The sequence below is a fragment of the Microchirus variegatus genome (genome assembly GCF_963457635.1).
Source record: "Microchirus variegatus genome assembly, chromosome: 14".
In the NCBI taxonomy this organism is placed as follows: Eukaryota; Metazoa; Chordata; class Actinopteri; order Pleuronectiformes; family Soleidae; genus Microchirus; species Microchirus variegatus.
Window position 1 is genome coordinate 22,773,108 of NC_139815.1, and position 19,494 is coordinate 22,792,601.

The 19,494-nt window shown below is 44.9% G+C and overlaps 1 protein-coding gene across 1 annotated transcript in view; it reads right to left on the bottom strand.

The window, feature by feature from the left end:
- Nucleotides 1–19,494, bottom strand: part of gse1b (Gse1 coiled-coil protein b) — a gene marked incomplete at both ends in the record, with an annotated part of 71,313 nt that overhangs the window by 1,480 nt on the left and 50,339 nt on the right. Inside the window, 13 exons of the mRNA XM_083900485.1 lie at nucleotides 345–448; nucleotides 1,011–1,355; nucleotides 2,113–2,502; nucleotides 3,350–3,463; nucleotides 4,168–4,435; nucleotides 4,536–4,648; nucleotides 5,347–5,993; nucleotides 9,190–9,520; nucleotides 10,161–10,525; nucleotides 10,668–10,835; nucleotides 12,013–12,213; nucleotides 13,182–13,348; nucleotides 19,265–19,473. Of these exons, the coding sequence (XP_083756611.1) occupies nucleotides 345–448; nucleotides 1,011–1,355; nucleotides 2,113–2,502; nucleotides 3,350–3,463; nucleotides 4,168–4,435; nucleotides 4,536–4,648; nucleotides 5,347–5,993; nucleotides 9,190–9,520; nucleotides 10,161–10,525; nucleotides 10,668–10,835; nucleotides 12,013–12,213; nucleotides 13,182–13,348; nucleotides 19,265–19,473 (3,422 nt within the window). The remainder of the gene's footprint in view (nucleotides 1–344; nucleotides 449–1,010; nucleotides 1,356–2,112; nucleotides 2,503–3,349; nucleotides 3,464–4,167; nucleotides 4,436–4,535; nucleotides 4,649–5,346; nucleotides 5,994–9,189; nucleotides 9,521–10,160; nucleotides 10,526–10,667; nucleotides 10,836–12,012; nucleotides 12,214–13,181; nucleotides 13,349–19,264; nucleotides 19,474–19,494) is intronic.

The window sequence follows — 19,494 nt, forward strand, 5'->3', positions numbered from 1 at the left end:
AGAGTATAGTATGACGTTTTTGTCAAATTTTGGACCAACATTTTTTTGTCAAATTCTTTTTTAAATTTTGGTTGACATAGTAAAGTATGACGTTTTTGTAAAATGTTGGACCAAAAATTTATAGAATAAAATAAAATCGAAAAAGTTTTCCAGCCCTTTTTGCTCTGGGGCTCCACCTGCAGACATTTTATGGTACTGCAAACAGTAGTTCTTTGTCGATGTCATTCATGAAGTAGATATTTGTAATTGTGTTGATTTATAAAGTGGAAATGCTGGTCCTCAGTATGCAGCAAGTACAAGAATGTGTGTGTGTGTGTGTGTGTGTGTGTGTCAGGCTGTCTTACCCCCATGCTATGAGACAGCTGCTCAGCAGTCAGACTGAGGTTGTAGTTCTGAGCTTCAAGTCTTCGACATTGGTTCTGCAACACTTGTCGCTCCAGACTTTGCTCTAGCGGACAAAACCAAACCAGAGAAATTTGGAATTAGATCGATTAGAGTGATGATGTATAAAACACAAAATACAACGGTGATTTGATTTGTACATTTATCCAGCACATGGTTTTAAGCTTGTGGTTTTTACTAAACATAAACTGTAAACTAGCTCATATTTAACCTTCGTTTGTATCATCAGTATTATGATAGACTATGCCTTTATTATGAGTGTTCATCATCATATCTGTATCACAGTATGACGCTTTATTGTTAAAGCTTCCAATTGACCCAACGTTTTATTTGAACTTGCATAATATGCAGTACAAATAAAGAAAACATTAGGTTAAGAAATGAACCCCAGTTCTTTGAACCATGAGTGCGGAATCTCACTTGGGGAATTTGCATTCACTTGCACTGAACTGTGGGGAGCCTGAATACCACCCTCTAGTGGCAACAAAATGCTACAACATAATCTCCAGTCATCTGCGGGCATAATGAATTACAAAAATGTGTATTCTAGCTATTTTTTAACTGCTTCTATTGACAAATATCAGCTTGTCAGTCAATCCGCTGCTTACCTTCAACATATTCCTGATAAGCTTCAAATATAGATTCAATCCCCTGCCACCTGGACGGCAGCGGAGCCTCTTCCTCCTCCTCGTCTTCCTCTTCCTCAGAGCCCTCAGGCCCAGACAGGTCCTCTCTCGAGCCCGAGGCGTCGCGGTGCAGCGGCACAGAGAAGTGCTGCCCGTTGGGCTGAGGGTGAGGGTGAGCGTGCGACAGCGGATGGGGAAACGGATGTGCGTTGGAGTGCGACTGCGGACGTGGCGGTCGGGGGCCCGCGTTGCTCTGAAGCTCTGGAATGTTGTAGTGCACAGAGGATTCCTGAAGGTGGGAGGACTCGGACATCGACGCGGCTCCACCTGAAGGACGAGGTCGCAAAAGAGGGAAAAAAATATTAGATTATATTATTAAAATATATAATATTTCATCCATTCCGTTTAAAACGGACAAACGATACAACACTGACGATCGAGAACGTCGTGATTTCCAGGTTTGACAAACACCGATCAACGTTTTTTTAACGTTTTCTGACATTTTATTGACCAAACCATTTATCGAAAAATAATCAACAGATTAATCGATTACGAAAATAACCGTTAGTTGCAGCTTTAAAATAAATAATATATCATATCTAAACTCTTTCATTTCATCCCTTGGCGTGACATTGATACCCTTTTCTACAGGCGCTCACCATTTCTATGCAATTTCAATTCAATACAAACATCATTCAAAAGACTCAAGAGCACGGAAAACAAGCTAAGAAAGTAAAATACCACACATTCAGTTTAAAAAAAAATAATATTATGCCTGGTTATCTTTTTAGATGTTTCTAAGCCTGTATACTCGGCTCTTCCTAGAGTTTGTTAAAGTAGGTTTTGTTTTGTTTTGTAAATTGACAAAAACTGATATTATAGTTCCATAAAATTATGAGATCCAATAAATAAAAGAACTGCTCTACTTGAAAAGTGACACATCAAGTCTCGTTTAGGCAAACGTTAGAGCAAGATCTCAGAAGTACACTCAATAGAAAATCGAATTTGCTATTTAAAAGCTCCAAAGCCTTTGTTTCACCAGAAACAAAAAACTCCCGTCTGCTGCTCTAATGACGTGGCTCACCTTTGTGTTTCTGCAGAGCCTTCTGAGTGGACTGCAGCACAGATTCGTGAAACTGCTGGGCAAACTCCTCCGGGGTGAAACTGTCCCAGGGTTTGCTGCATCCATTGACGTTGTGAGGACCCTCTTTGGCCTGATGGGGGAGCGGCGGCGGTGGCGGCGGCGGCCGCAAACTGTTAAGAAGGCTGGAGCTCCTCTTAGGCACCGGCGCTTCACTGGGCCCCCGGGCCTTGTCCGGGTAGACGGCTGGAGACGGGGGTTCCTTTGGTCTTAATGTGTCCCCGAGAGGTTTGGGGTGGCCACTGGGGGACGCTGGGCCACGTGAGGAGGGGCTGTGTGGTCTGACGTTGTTGTGGTCCTCTGAATCCGAGGGAGGCTGGACAAATGTGGAATCTGCAATGGTTTGAACACGTGTTAAGTCGAGAGCAGAAACAATGAATCGATAAATCGATTACTGAATTAATCGTCAACTATTTTGATAATCAATTTGAAGCTTTTTTCATGATTAAAACAAGATTTCCGGTTGTTTAAGCTTCTTAAATGTGAGCTGACAAATTTTCTTTTAGGGCTGCAAAATCTAGAATCTTACTTCCGTAATCGATTAATCTGTCTGGTTATTTTCTTGATTAATCGAGTCAGAAAATGTTGATGTTGAAATGTTTTGTCCACAAAATGATTCAGTTTTAACAATTTATTTGTTATATGAAGCAAAGAAACCAGAAATATTCACATTTAACAAGTCGAAAAGTCATTATAATTAAAAATAAGACACTCAAACCGATTAATCAATGATCAAGAGTTGACAATAATTTTAATAATCGTTGCAGCCCTAGTTGACTTTATGATTCAATTCAGTATTCAGTATTGAAAACGATTGAAACCAAACGATTAATCGATTAATGTAGAAAATAATCCACAGATTAACCAATTATGACAATGATGATTAGTTGCAGCTCTGGTTAAGTCACGATGACGTTTCCACATTATTGAGCATTGCAATTAAAAACTGCGGTTACTGATCTTGAATAAACCCGACATAATAACAAAGTTCCATATTTTCTATACGTGTTAAATAAACGGATGCTTCTACTGTATAATCGTTATAGCGTTGCTGAAATAACACATCTACCGGAGGCCTAAGATGTTGCACGGTAAACGTAAATAAACAGCTCTCGGAAACGACTCAATACTTCAGGGACAGGAAAGTGAGTATATTTATCTTAATTTGTATGCGTCTCACCAGAGATCTGAGCTGAAGGGCTCTTGCACAGCGGATGAGGGGCATGTCTGATGGTATCCAGGGTTACACTCTTTTCTTTAATGGCCTGAAGCAACTCCACCACCCTTTCATTATCTACGGGACAGAGAAGAAAAAAAAAATAATGCGTAAAAGCTTTGTGCATTAGAGGTTTTAGATTACATTATGACGCCCACTGTTGCTAACCCTAAATTCCACATCAATATACGAGGGTCACACAGCAGAGTTTGACACCACCTTTTCCGACAATGTAAAGCATAAATTATGTATACGTTGTTGAATATATGCCGCACTCTTTGACCTCTTTAGGGAGTTATTTTTCAAGGCTTCAGGCTAAGGCTGCAAAAATTAAGCACCAGCTTATTTTATAATAAATATAATTATGTGATTATAGCTTCATTATAGCTTCTTCAGCGAGTACGAGTCCTGGTTTCTTTGCTCCTCTACGAGAGTAAACCGAGCATGTTAGGTAAAATAAGACCATACAGTCAATAAAAATGAACCATAAGTGTGAGAGTGAATTGTTTGTCATGTGTCCCAGTGATGGACTGGCGACCTGTCCAGGGTGTGACCCCACCTTTTGCCCTATGTCAGCCGGGATTGTCACAAGGAAAACCAGTTATTTACTCAAAAAATAAGGCAGCCACGGTTTACTTAATAGCTAATGGGCCTTATTCACAGTTAATGACAGTTAATTCAATAAAAGCGGTCAGTCAGCAACATTAAAGAGCCACATCTGGGATGGTTTTGCAGTCTTTTTATGACTCGCCTGGGTTGTAAAAAAAAAAAAGCACAATTACCTCTTCTCTGCTGCACAGTGACATGGGACAGACTGAACATGGTCAGGAACCGCTTCTTATCCTCCAGCTCCGGCGCTCGGTCCATGTCCTCGGGAGTAAAGCGCGTGCTGAGCTGAGGAGGAGGAGGCGGCGTGCGTTTGGATTGCAGCGCGGGCGGCGAGGGGCTGCACTCCCTCAGCATCCTCCTCCTTTTCCTCCTCTTCTGTTGCACCAAGTCGTCCCGCCGGCCCACCGTGGTGAGGCCAAACACTCCGAAAAAGTCCAATTTCTGCACAGAGAAGCAAAAAACACATTTTTTTTATTTTTGTAAAGTGTTTGCTTGCATCATGGAAATGAGAGACAACCACATGTGTTGGCAGGTGTTTTACCTCAGTGGACTCGTCCAGCTTGAGCGGAGGCTGCTCTGCTACTCTCCTGAGATGGGCTTTCACCTCCTCTTCATCGCTCTCATCATACGAGTCATCCAGCTCATAGTAGTAACCTGAAGAAAACAACGGTCATTACCGATACCCCACAAATATGTGAAACATTTTACCCCCAAAAAAGCTTAAAGTTAAAGTTAAAGTTAAAGGTCCAGCGTGTAAGAACTACTGACTGAGTTCACTTTCTCAAGCGTAAGCGGCAACGACAATGGCATTAGGATACCAACACTTGTCGTTTTCTCTCCCTTTTCTGTCCTTTGGCTTTGATTCCTTTTATGTCTAGACAGTGGGCAAGTAGCACCATTGCACTAGTAAAACCAGACTGCAAACAGGTAGGATTTTGACTGAAAACATAAAAGAAGAACCTGTTCTCTTCAGTCTGTAGAGTAAGATGTGTATAGATCGAGACAATAATGAATCTAAAATGATATTTTGACACACATTTTGGCTTTAACAAATATCGCGCCTCCCGCGATTTGAAAATTGCAGTAGGCCTTATTGCAATCGGCCCTACTGTATACACGCAAAATGCTCCCTCACTCACATCTGATAGTAGATTATGGACACAACTGCAGGTACAACACAAATAATGCTGTGCAGTTTCTGCACAAGAACACAAAGCAGAGGCAGAATAATAACTTCTACGACAAAAGCAATGCACTGCAGCAATAAAACTATTAAGACACTTTTATACACTCAATATCTGCCAAAGAAACACTGCACCTTTAAATAAAAACAAACATAAGCCGTGCTGTACCTTTCTCTTTAGCCTCCCTCCTCCTCTTCTCCTCCAGGTCCAGCTTGCTGACGGGCCTCCGGTGCTGCTGAAGGTACTCGTCGTAGATCAACAACGTCTCCGCGCCCATTCCCAGTGTAGCTACCTGTCCCACCCCTTGTGCAGTAATGATTCCCAGCGCTTGTCCGTGTCTATTGTGCCCTTGGTGTCCCTGGAAGCCCTTAAGTCCAGCGCCACTTTTCATGGCTCCCTCGAGTTCATACTGGCTGGACAGGGAAAGTGAGGTCCTCTGCTGGCTGAAGAAGCTCTGCGTGGATTTCTCCAGGTCAGCAAGGAATGTGCTGGGCTCTGTCAGGCCCGAGGGACCTCTCAGAGGGGGGTACTTTTCCATCGCTCCCCCGTCTCTCCTTCTGGCCCCGTCCTCAAATTTGGACGGCCCTGGCTGCAGCCGACTGAGGTCATAGTGTCCCATCCCTGAGGACTCGTGGTTACGTCTGGAATCTGAGGATGTTTCTATAAGAGATGCGGGGTTCCACAGGGTGGTGGTGGGAGGTGGGGGGTGGTGTTCGCGCGAAGGCTGTGGAGGTTTCGGGGAGATGAGGGGTGGAGGGGCGCCTAAGTGAGGGTGGAGGTCTCGACTTCCTGGTTCGTGGTGATTGGTTATGGATCTGTGGAGATAATAGAAACATGTTAGACACGTGTACCGTACAAGAACCCAAATGATTGTACTGTAAGTTCACAGAGGCACTTATTGGACAACTTTAAGCTAACAGATAATGTTAAGCTAGCAGATAGATAGATAGATAGATAGATAGATAGATAGATAGATAGATAGATAGATAGATAGATAGATAGATAGATAGATAGATAGATAGATAGATAGATAGATAGATAGATAGATAGATAGATAGATAGATAGATAGATAGATTTAAGCTAACAGATAACTTTAAGCTAATAGATAACTTTAAGCTAGCAGATAGATAGACAGACAGACAGACAGACAGATAGATAGATAGATAGATTTAAGCTAACAGATAACTTTAAGCTAATAGATAGATAGATAGATAGATAGATAGATAGATAGATAGATAGATAGATAGATAGACAGACAGACAGACAGACAGACAGACAGACAGACAGATAGATAGATTTAAGCTAACAGATAACTTTAAGCTAATAGATAACTTTAAGCTAGCAGATAGATAGATAGACAGACAGACAGACAGACAGACAGACAGACAGATAGATAGATAGATAGATAGATAGATTACCAACAAAGTAAAAAATATATATTTATGTTATATAAATACAATAAATGAATACTAAAATAAAGCGCAGTTATTTTTGTGCATTGTAAAACCTTATCGCATCTGGTAAATGGTATTATTGTCTATTTTCCTCTGAATGGGGACATCATTTACAAAAAAAAACCTCAACAAAACAAACAAAAACTCCTTTGTAAAATGTTTAGCGATGTTATAGATCAAGTGAGAAGTAGACCCATTTTCCCATACACTTGCATTAGTTATTAACTATTTCAGGGCTGCCAACTTTTGAGAAAACCTTGGAGTGAGACATCGTGGCATTCGGGGCAAATGTTTGGCTATAGTAATATTTTATACATCCCAAGCTTATTAATGCTTTACACAATATGCTTTATGTATTAATAATGCTTAATAATCATAATGCTTTATACAATAAAAAGGTAACAATACACCATATTCGAGATTGGATCCTACGACCTTCCCGACGTAAGTCCGTCTGCTAAACCACTGAGCTACCTCTTTTGAATATGTGTCAGAAGAATATTTTAGAACCAGAGACAGTTTGATATTATACTCCTCACAGTCTCTGCAGGCATAACTTATCGATCACGAGTGGCTTTTCTCGGGCTCAACAGATTAGAACACAGATATATTCAGAACCTTTTTTTAACCGTGACGTGTACTTCAGCGTGACAAATCGGAGGTGTGGCGTGAGAGCGTGAGTCAATCAAATGCGTGTGTCTCGCGGCCAATGCGTGAGATTTGGCAGCTATGCTATTTTATTAGTCTATTAGCCCTGGGCTTCACTTTTCAAACTAGCAGACCGCATCCATACATTATATATATATATATAGCGTCTGAGGCAAAGACACACAACATTCACACCTGGCCTTTTGTCCTGTCATCTACGTCAGCGTGTCTGCGGGTTTATGTGTCTATGCAAAGCAGCAGCATTATCAAGCTCGGACAGAGTAGCCCAGAGCAGAGCGAGGACGCGGCCAAGGCACACACTGTCCTCCAGATACAGAGGCCTGTTTTTTGATCTGTTGAAGTGTGGCACGCATCCACACACCCACACATATGCACACACACACAGAGTAAGTTCAGAGAGGCTAGGAGGAATGATTTCCTGACAGACAGACAGACAGACAGACAGAGGAGGGGGGGACAGACAAGAGGAAAGGCAAGCATGATGGAACTGTTTGAAAGGAATCGCAGTTTGTGATACGAGAGGGCAGATGACTCTAAATGGAGAATAAGGATTTAAAGCGGAACTAGACCGGAAGTTCCTATTATCGCTGTTTTTTTTGGTGTGTATCTGCGTCATTACCTTGTTTATGAAGCCCTGACGGTTCGAAACAAACAGTTCAGCCATTGCTGAGAACGTTGTGTTTTATTGTAATCTCGGGGCTCAACGAGATCACTGAAAATCCCGTAATAGTTACGTAAACAGCGGTTCTCCTGAACAACCGATCGTCCTGCTCCGGGCACTAGTCCGGGCACATCCGTTTGCGTACATTGAACCGCAGAAGAAGAATAACGTCCGTTGTGGAGGTGTTTCACGAGCAACAGTGTCTTCTGACTCTGGGTCTGACTCCGGTTTAAAGTCATAAAAGGGACTGCGGCGGGGAGTCGTGACGAAGCTATTTTTAAACACTGTTAAAACAATGTTTTGATAATGAGGAGCAGTGCATCCGCCGTTCCAGAGGGGGGCGCTGCGCTTCTGAGAACGGATGTGCTGGATAGTACTGGCCAATCACAAGACTCTGTCTTCTGGGGGTGAAAGTTCACTCTGAAACATCGCGGCTGAAAAACACCGTCAGAAAAGAGGATTTCTATCGGCTCGTTTACAGAAACTAGGAGGTTTTTGACCATAAAAACAAGTTAATATATGTAAGTAGACCTCCATAACTAACATTTATGTGCAACAGGACCACTCTATGTGACCTTTAAGTAAAGGCTATTTTGATGGAAAAGAAACTTCAAAACCATCTTTCTAGTTTAAACCAGGTTGCACTGCATGACCAGTCAAATGATATGCATTTCATGTGCATGTACGCGTGTGTGTGACCATCAGGTCACTGATAGCAGGCGTGCGCGTGTCTTGTCCTCCCGGTTCAGCATTGACCACATTCTCACATTTAAAATCACACACACGCAGCAAAACAAACACCGTCACGGCAACAATTGAGTATAAGTAAAGGGCTTAGGCTGGGCCAGGTTGAGAGGATTATCTGAGAATTAGCAACCTTTTGTTGCATCGTAGCTGTCCTACACACTCACTGCCCGTTTGTGACCCCAAGCCCACTTCTCACGGAGCAGCGGGACCTGAACGTAGCTGCCTTCCCTCCATACATGTCGACTGCATGGACAGAAATAGAGAAGATGTGACGTTCCTGACAGGATTTATCTCTTTTTTTCCAGCCCTGCCCCGAAAACAAACTTCTAAAGCCTGCAAGCTTCTGAGGATTCAAACCAAAGCACAACTGCGCCCGTCAGGCTTACAGAGACACACAGCCCAAAAATAAGGTGTGCACTGAGACCATATCATGTAAACATGTTAGCACACATTTCTCTCTGGCTGAGTGTTGTTTTTACCTGTGTGGGTCTGTTCTGTGATCTGGTGCGTCGCCCGGTCGGCCCAAGTCCAAGTGCTGCTCCAGAACCTGCTGACGGAATTCGGACACCTGGTACTGACGATCCTCCTTCTCCTGTCGCAGCTTGCGCTGCCGCGCCAACCACCGCTCCTCCTCGTTGTTTCTGGGAACGTTCATCGAGCCTGGGAGCCCCGTCCCCAGAGTGCTGGGCCCCATGTAGAGACCATGGCCTGAGATTAAACCTGGGACAGGGTGATGCGATTGGACCATTGCTGAGTGTAGTCCTGGCGGGACTGGTTTGGGAGCTGGGAGGGCGGGCTCTTTGGTTTTATCTGCAGAGAAAAGTTTGTTATTAGGACTGCAGCAACTTACTTCGCACATCATTTGGTCTAATTCTGAAATAGGAACCTTTATTTTATGGTGCTCTTTGTCCACACACACAACAAAAACAAATTGAAAGTGTTTTAAATGACCAGTCAGACATTTATGGATTCTTGCTCATAACTTTAGTTCAGACCTATGACACCAATCAGTGCAACAACAAAGCCAGTTTTTCTCTCTCTTTCTATCTCTTTCTCATGGCACCACAGCGCCCACTAGTGGCAACAACTGGTAACAGCACTTTAACTCCAGAATACTATAAATACGTGTACAGTATGAAATTAAGATGATCCGAGTGTCAACTCGATTACTTTAAAGACTGAATCGGTCTTACATTATTATTATTATTATTATTATTACGCTACTATTTATAACAGCCTTGCTTGGGTATGTTTATCAGAATTTAGAAATGGATTCCTTCTGGGGTTTTTTGTCTTTTACATATTGACACTGTTGTAATTCATTTGTATTAATTCAAGGAACATATGTCTTTCTGTATTTTTCCTTACGTATCAATAAATCAACTATAGTTTATGCGCTAAGACGCTTGACTGTAGTTTTTAGAGACTATAGTGAAGCATGGAGACATACCAGCCCTGTTGGGGGTGAGTCTTTCAGGCTTGGGTCGGTCTTCCTGCGTCCTTATGGCGTGGAGCTCAGCCAGATATTGGTTCTCCATGGCCTTGGACGCCTGTAGCTCCTTCTCCCTCAGTGCTCTCTCCTTCTGCCTCTCCATCTCCTTCTCTCTCTCCTTCTCCCGCTCCCTCTCACGCTCCCTTTCCCGCTCTCTCTCTCGCTCCCTCTCTCGCTCCCTCTCCAGCTCCTTCTCCCGCTCCCTCTCGCGCTCCCTTTCCCGCTCTTTCTCCCTCTCCGCCTCTCGCTCCCTTTCTTTTTCGCGCTCGCGTTCCCTCTCGCGCTCCCGCTCTCTTTGCCGCATCTCATCCTCGAGCTGGAGCCTGAAATGAGAGGACGGGGGGGGGGGGGGGGGGGACACAGGCAGAAAGAAGATGGATGTTAAAAATAAAAAATGCAGCCTCATAATCCATCTATAAATAGTTTGTTGGGGGGGTGGGGGTGTGAGAGTTCAGGGACATTTACCTCTCTGACTGCAGTGCTGACAGTGAAGGGTGCGTGAAATCTCCAGGGTAGCGGACCCCAGGTAGGTGCATGTGAACAGCGGAGGGATGGATGGGGGGTAAAGCTCCCCCTCCTGGCAGCGGATAGAAAGGTGACCTCAAAGCAGAGAGGCAGAATGGGTCGTCCATCCTGGGAGATTGCAAGAGAGAGAGAGTCAGTGTCATTGTGTGACAGTGCAGTGTTCTTTTCACTTTCATTCAACCTCTGCGCTTGCTTTATTCCCAAGGAAGTGGCAGCGCGGAGTTCTCCGTCTTTCAAGAAAGCAACCGTGTCTGTCAGCTAACCTCCATCTACCGAGCTGCTGTGTGTATGCGTGTGTGTGTGTCTGTATGCACAACTTTCTGTGTGCATGAGTCTGGGTGTGTGTAATGTATGACAGCCACAGCTCATCCCCTCATTAAATCCATTACAGCACACAGTGTGTGATGGGTGCTGCAGTTCTGTGATCTTGCTGGGCTGACAGAGCAGGGGCACAACGCAGCCTGTGTGATCGCCCGAAGCAAAAAAGGGCCCTTGTCAACACACACACAACACACACACCCCACACACACACACATGGTCTGCACGGTCATAGCCTAAAAGGTTCACGTCTCTAACAAATCCTACACATAGATTTTTATTTTACTGATGGTAATTTCTTCTTCTCATTTTATTATCCAACAAAGCACACAACAGTTACAAAACAATTTAGGCAGAGCTGCAACGGATGATTATTTTCATAATCGATTAATTGTCGAGTAATCGCTTAAGGATTTATCTCATTTCAGCTTGCAGCTTTAACAAAACAACAATAGCGCTCACATGCAGGGAAAAGAAAATTACAACGAACAGACGCTATTTTGGAGCAGCATTTCCCCCCCATTTTACTTCAGTGAAATACAGTAACTACCAAAGCATCACAGCAGCAGCAGCTCTGGAGGTTGTAAATGACTGTGCCCGATCACAATAAACAGCAAATGTGCAGTTAAAAAAAACTCTCCTAAAAGCACTTTGATGGAGCTCATCTTAAAAATGATCTGTGAGATGATACAGCATGTACAGCTTCCCGTTATTCCAGGTGCCATCTGTCTCAGTCACTCCGTTACACACTCATCTATTAACCAGCTCAATAAATACACAAATAAAGAACATCAACAGAATATTTCACCACTAGGAACATCAATCCAAGATCAGCTAATACACGAATGCATTTTACTGCTGAGTCTGAGAAGTGCAAATACTTTATAATATGCTCGGGTTTGCACAATTTGTCCTCGGAGGAAATGGGTGCCAAGTCAACAAAACAAATTAAAAAAGGAAAGCCTACCTGTACGGTGTGAAGGAGGGGTGGGGTAGGTAGCTGGGGTGATAATAGGCAGCTGCAGCAGCTGCCGTCGCAGGGTCGAGGCCCAAGGGCAATGAGGGCATGCGGAGGGCATCCTCAGCTGTGGCGTAGGGCCGGAAACCACGGAGATACTCTTCTGGTACCGGACCAGGTGGAACTGCGTTAGACAACTGTCTGGGCAGACTGAGCACAGGACAAACGGGTACAGAGAAAAGCAAGTATTAGTCTGATATGCATGTGTTTGGTACTGGGGGGGAATTTACAATGTGTTTATGAAGAAATAAATGTTTCTGAACAACCAATGTCAAGGTTACGATTTGGCCACATCTGTATCTAACTGTATATCAACTCCGCATCAGTTAATGCAAATAAAAAGATAGATTATTAAGAGCCTTTTGATTCCATCTCTTTATCCTCTTGGGCATGTGAGGATGTATGGAGTTATTGTGGGTTTACATTTTTTATTTAAATCTGTGGTCTTGTGCTGTCGAGTCAGGTGGAGGATTATCCAACAAATATGTCATGTTTACGTGACTCTCGGTTGTTAAAATGAGTCTCTCTAGTAACGCTAAACTTTAAAAACAGAGGCACACACACGCAGTTACACAGATATGCTGGTTATTTGTAGCGCTGCTCTTTTCGTTTAATAAACAGACCACTCAGTTCGACTGTAGGCGTGCTAACTGCCGCTAACACACTGGCGCTAACGAAGCTAACTGGTAAACAGTGCCTGTACTGCAGAGCCGCAGCACGTAAACATGACGTTGCGCGCGTCTTTTTCCGATCAGTCGTCATGGAAACGTGTCGTGCATTGACGGCGTTAACGAGCACCGGGACTAATTTCAAAAAGTAAAGGACATATTTGGATGATATTTTCTGAGGGTTAAGATTTATGGCAGAAGGAATGAGATTATGATGGTCATCCAGATTCAGGATTCTTCTTCTTCCAAACGATTGTTAACCTCGTGCGATAAGGACTGCATTAAAACTGCGGGGGAAACTAAGCTGCCTTGGCAGAGGTTTGCATTCTTTGAGTGTTTCTCCAGTTTCACCTATAAATTATTGACCGTATGCTCCAACCAAAGCATTATAACTTTGAAACGTGTCTGTAAATCTCCGAAAACCGACAGAACCCTGTGTGTGTGACTCACTTGAGGGGCTGGAATCGTGAATCCTGCATGACAGCACCAGGGGTGAGACCAAAGGCATAGGGGTTTCCCAGGAGGTGGGCAGGGACAGAGGGGCCACCCTTCTCCTGGGGGAGGGTCCCCTCGGCACCCAAACGTTCCCTGCTGGCCCCGCGAGGCCCCGAGTCAGCCTGTGGAGAGAGACGCAGAGAGAGAGAGAGAGAGAGAGTCTTGGTCATTGTTTCGCGAGGAACCTGTGACCGTCACAGTTGTCAAGGCTCATGAAGCCAATCCTGTGGGGAAGAAGACGGGGGAGAGAAAAGGCCTGTGTGTGGTGCAGCAGTAGCAGCCTCCCCCTCCCTCCCCTCCCCCCTCCCTCTCTCCTCCAAAACCTGGGATTTATCCACTTTCTCACACAAATGTACCACTGTAAAAAATAGGTGACAGAAATGTTTTTTCTGAGAGAAATATATTGAAAAATGAAAGGAAAGAGGGGTAAGAAAAACAACTTTGTGTAAACAAGATGCCATTGTATTGGGAATTTTCAAAGTTGGAAACTTTCCATGGGAATTAACAGGAAATTATGGGAATTAATGTGAATAAACTGGACAGTTTCAAAGTTGAAGTTGGGGAACATGGATATAGTTGGTAAAACTACCAGTGTTGAGTGTAATATGCTATTCCTCACAGGGACGTAGCACTAACCATTGTGCACATCATCACAGCATCACATGCACAACGATTTCTAGAATTCTGAACTACTTAAGCTACTTTTCGGACCCAAAAACACAAATAAAAGACGATTGAAGCCACACATTTGCTTTATTTTTACATTTTGAATCAGGCTTTTTTAGACAGGAGGGGAGTTTTGAAGGGGGAGCTGTCAGAAATATATTCCTGTCAACATTCATGCGTTCCTAATGTTCTACGTACAAACTAATAACATGTTTTAATTTTTAATTCTTAACTTGTGTGCTCTTTCTGTACTTGCTGGGTCTGATATGGAGCAACTGTAACAAAAACAATTTCCTTTTGGGATAATAAAAGTATTCTGATTCTGAATTTCCCCGCCCCCTTTTGCAACCGTACTAATGAGGATGTGTTTTTTAGATTTCCTTCTGCTGAGATGATGACTTTGAGCTTGGCTTAGTGCACGACGCGTTTGTGTTTGTATATAAAAACAGAGAAGACGACAATGTCCAAAAAAGCAACATAACATTTCATTTATCTGCCTCTGTTTCAGTTTCACCTAGCACTCTGCCTTTGGCAGCGAGCCTGGCCTCGCTATCCCACAACAAACATATACACACACACGCACTCAGCGGGGCATGTATACTGTTTCACAGATACAAAGACGTCCTCCTGAGTGAGTGAGAGTGCATTTTCCTCAAGCTTTGGTTTCCCCCTCTGCCGACAAATGCAAACGGCGGCGCTGTGAAGTGAAATGTATAACCTCTGGAAACTAAAAAAAAAAAGGAAATTGTTTACACAGCAATAACCTGGGCTGAGGATGGGTTTCACTGGAATGGCTACCTCATCACCAACAGGTGCCATGAGGAAGAGGAGAGGGCATCTCTCGTAACACGACGCCAACCTCTTGGGTTAGAGAGAGACCTTACATTAGCACTATCCTCTTGCCCTCTCTCTCTCATGCCTGCCTCTGATAAAACAAATCCTATTTAGTGAGCCATTACCTCCATGTCCTACCTCTGCAGCCACTGACCCAGAATGACACTGACGCGCTAACATCCAGTCTTAAATGCCTCTAATGTTTAGACTCCCCCATTCCCCCCCTTGGTTTCTGAGACCTCCCACTTCTCAGTCGCTTGCTCCTTGTTGTCTGCTGCACTTCACTAAACAGTAAACCGCTTTATTCCCTGTAACCTCCACCCTATCCATCCCTTTCAAAGCTTTATAGACACAGGGAAAATGTAGATGATGCTTCCCAAACTGGCAGCCTACTGGAAAAGAGGTTCCCACTTGTCAAAATGGCAAGATAGGCTGGACTCTCCTTTTTCCACACAGGGTTTTGTTTGTTTTCACTAAAGCCCAATTTATACTCCTGCGTAAAGTGCTCTGCGTAGGCTACGCAGAGTCCTCTGCGTCGACGCAGAACCTGTCGAAGAGCCTTTGCGTCGTCTCCGAGTGCACGGAATATTTTTTAAGTGTCCGTCACTCCATCAAGGGACAACGGAGACGGCAAGAGCTGCGATTGGTCCTCAGAACAGGCCGAGCTAAGCAGCTCTGTGCCGGCTCACAGTGAGCACCGAGCGTCCACAGAAGGCAGAGCTAAACACCGCCGACTTCGTCGCTGCCGAACTATAAATATGTCACATCTTAACACACACAGCACATGTTTAGACTCTAAATGGCCAATTTCTCGCCTCAAATTATCTTAAAACTGAGTTCCGGGACACAGAAAAGTGACAAACGGCCGCTGTTTCAACAACAACAGTCTTTCTCTCTCTTTCTCCCTCGGACGCCATTGCTCACTGTAGCCAAAAGCACAACAACCTTGCACAGCGACCCCTACTGATCGGGCGGGAAATTGCAGCGCCTATCCGTCACCACGACGCAGAAGTATAAAGGCTCGAGTGGTCTACGTGGTGACGCAGACGGATAACGCATTACGCAGTCGGAGAAGTATAATGTGGCCTTAATTCAGACCAACACACCCAGACAATGCAGTTGAATTGCTACAGCACGAATGTTAGTTATTCAATAAATGCATTCAGGTGCTCTACACATGCTCCTCACTGGTAAATATGCTGAAATCCAAACCAGTGCATTTTTGAACTGATGAGGATCACAAATGTATTAAGTAAGTAAGTAAAACGAAACTTAAGGGACAGGAAATGACATCAGCCACAGAGGCTACTGGGAGCTAACAGCAGTCAGTATTTGGAAAAGTGGTAATTTGCAGTCTCTAGCAGGCACATTGCAGTCATATATGACATGTATCCACTGCATACAGATACATCCTCTGAGGCTGGAAGTTTGTGTAGGACTCTGTGCTGCACTGTGGAGCCAAGAATAGAACATTTTGCGGACTTCCGGCACTCTCACATGTTTTACGACAAAGCGGAGCGCCACGAGACAACAATTGCAGGAATGAAGCGTCGTGTGACGTCCCACAGAGTGCGGACGTCAACATCGCGTGCTTTATCTCCTGTACTTAGACTGAGGAGGACCACAACAACATGAGTGAAGCCCAATTTATACTTCTGCGTAAAGTGCTCTGCGTAGGTTACGCAGAGACTCTGCGTCTAGTCTCCGACTGCACAAAATATTTTTTAAGTGTCCGTCACTCCGTCAAGGGACAACGGAGACGGAAAGAGCTGCGATTGGTCCTCAGGACAGGCCGAGCGAAGCTGCTCTGTGCCGGCTCACAGTGCGCACCCGACCGTCCACAGAGGCGGAGCTCATCCCCGCCGATAACGCCGCTGCCAAACTATAAATACGTAATATCTTAATACACACAGCACATGTTTAGACTCTAAATGGCCAATTTCTCGCCTCAAATGATCTTAAAACTGCGTTCCGTGACACAGAAAAGTGAGAAACGGCCGCTGTTTCAACAACAACAGTCTTTCTCTCTCTTTCTCTCTCGACGCCAGAAGCACAACAACCTTGCGCAGCGACCCCTACTGATCGGCGGGAAATTGCAGCGCGTATCCGTCACCACGACGCAGAAGTATAAAGGCTCGAGGCGTCTCCGTGGTGACGCAGACGGATAACGCATACGCAGTCGGAGAAGTATAATGTGGCCTTTAGTCATCTTTTTTCACACTTTGGTGACTGGTAGGGCCTGAAGAGTCCCACATATAAGGATTAAAAGTTGGTTTTGCATAATATGGGACCTTTAAGGCTAGGGTTGCTGGTAAGTCTTTAAAAAGCTACCAGAAGCAGACTCCACTCACTCATCTATGCTGCTGTTTTTTTAAACAATTGTTCAATTTACTAATTTACAGTACAGGCAAAGAGGAGCCGAGCCCATACATGAAACTGTGTTTAAGCTAAGAACAGACTAGCATGTGAAGTCAGTGCTTCGTGGGACTTTGCACAGCTTCTCTGCCTCAACTTAGTCGCTGTTCATGTTACATGTGTGGAGGCAGAACTATAGAGACACATGCAAAGGTGAGGGCATAACAGGTCAGATCCCTGAAAAAAGCACACATGCTCTACAAAGATAGAACCTTTCAAGTTCCATTAAAGATGCACCTCAGTCACTCGGGCATCCACACATCTACACCAGCGATGACATGTTGACCTTTCACCCTATCAACAAAAAAAAAAATACAGTCGTCTTGCCATTCACTAGCAGCCTGCCAAACACACACACACACACACACACACACACACACACACACTACAGAGCACAAACACAAGCACTCCGATTCAAAGACACATCCATTAACAGGCCTCCTCCTCTGTGTGAGCCAGGCTTCTCTAACCCCCAGTGAGGGTGAGAGACCCCGCGCATTGTAGAGTTCCCGTTTATGCCTCTCAGATGGAGCAGTGAATTCAAATTGCCAATTAAAAAGCAATTACAAGCAGCAGTGGGAGCAGGCTCCTGCAGTCATTAAAGCAAAATGCCAACACACCAAACCCTCCTCCCTCTTTCGCGGCCATGCCCATCAACCCCCTCTGAAAGACTAATATCTCAGCAAGAGAGACACTAATCAACCCCGCTAACAAAGAGAGCAGGACTCGTGCACACACAGCAACAGATAAGCTTTTCTTGGATGTTTGCAGGCAATCCAGAGAAACAGCTTTCTCTATTTAACCGCCTACTGTGAGGTTCTGCTTTTATACTGGAATCCTCATTTATGGCCATTTGATCCATTTATCATTGTTATGTAACATTTTAAATAATAAAAGCCAAAAGTAGACACAAAGAAGGCTAAAAGGGCAAAAGCGACACATCTTCCCTGATGCTTTCTTTCCTATCAGCAATTAGCCGGGTCTTCTTTTGTTTGAGAACAACATTTTGATTACAAGGCAAGTAGGTTTGCCCTTTGCAGCCAGCTGCACCATTGAAGAGGAAAGATGCTATGACACCACATCCCCTACTGCTGCCCCCCCGCTTTCAATTCACGCTTAAATTTGTATGCACACACACAACGACCATTGAAGGAAACACACGCTTGTGTTCAGTTATCACACGTGTTAAAAAAGAAGCGTCTGTCCCTTCATTTCTTCTGTTGCCCTTTGAAAATAGCTTTCCTGAAGGAATGGCACAAAAGGGTGACATGACTGGGAGTTGGAGAGTCTCTTCCCCCCCCCGGTCCCTCCCAGTTCTGGTTGACCCTTGAACTACAGAGGGGTCAGTTCATGAAGGAGAGGAAGAGGGGGGGGGGTTGACCTCCTCACTCAACCTTCGCAACCCACCCCCCTTCCCTCTGTCTCGGGGGGGCCGTCAAAGTGTCTCACAGACTTTCTGTGCGCTGATCATAACTGTGCGCTTGGCCTCGACCATTAGCCCTGAGCTAAGATAACACGTCTTAAAGCGAGGCCGTAATCCATAATCCAGTCCTTATCAAAGTGAAGCAGCTGTCGGTTTTTCTCCGTTCTCCACTACCAAACAGAGTGCTGGAGTTGGGGGGGTGACACATCAGAGGATGCACTTGACCGCTTGAGTGAAGAGGGTAAGCATGGACCTGGGGTCGGGGGGTCGGGGGGTGGGGGAAGAGGAGGGCTACGGGGCTTGGGACTTAGGAGGGGCTCATCCAAGGGCAAGAGGGCCAAGTAGGAGGGGGCTGGAGGGGGCACAGATGTTTGCTGCCGTTGAGGCGGTCACCTCGATGTCCCAGTGGCAGCTGGCATTGTTTAACACATGGGGCCAAGGGGGATGGGGGGGGGGGGGGCATATGTAGATAGACCCACTATGTCACATGTACATATGTCAAGTGTGTAATGCTGCACTATTGGATACAAGCCAGCTTGAAAATCCATTAATCCCCCCCAAGAGTCTGTCATGTGGTCATGTTTGTGGTAGCACGCAAACAGAAGAAGACAACAACAACTGAAAAAGAGAAGTAACAGAAAAAAAAAAAAGATAAAAGGGTGAAGATCAGTGAGAGGGAGGCGCTTTATTGTGGTTTTACCTGGCGTGCCTCGCTCCTCCAGAGGCCGTTGCTGGTCTTTGTTGGAGCAATGGTGACTACAGGTGGTGTGTTTGGCACAGTGTGGCCAGCTGGGGGAACCAGGACAGGCCCTGGACCGAGGGGGCCCCTCTTGGGCGTACTGACTGGAGAGCTGTGGTTGGTGGCTGGGGAGGACACTGGAGAGGACTCACTGCTGATGGAGGATGCAGCTGGAGAGGGATCAAGAGAAA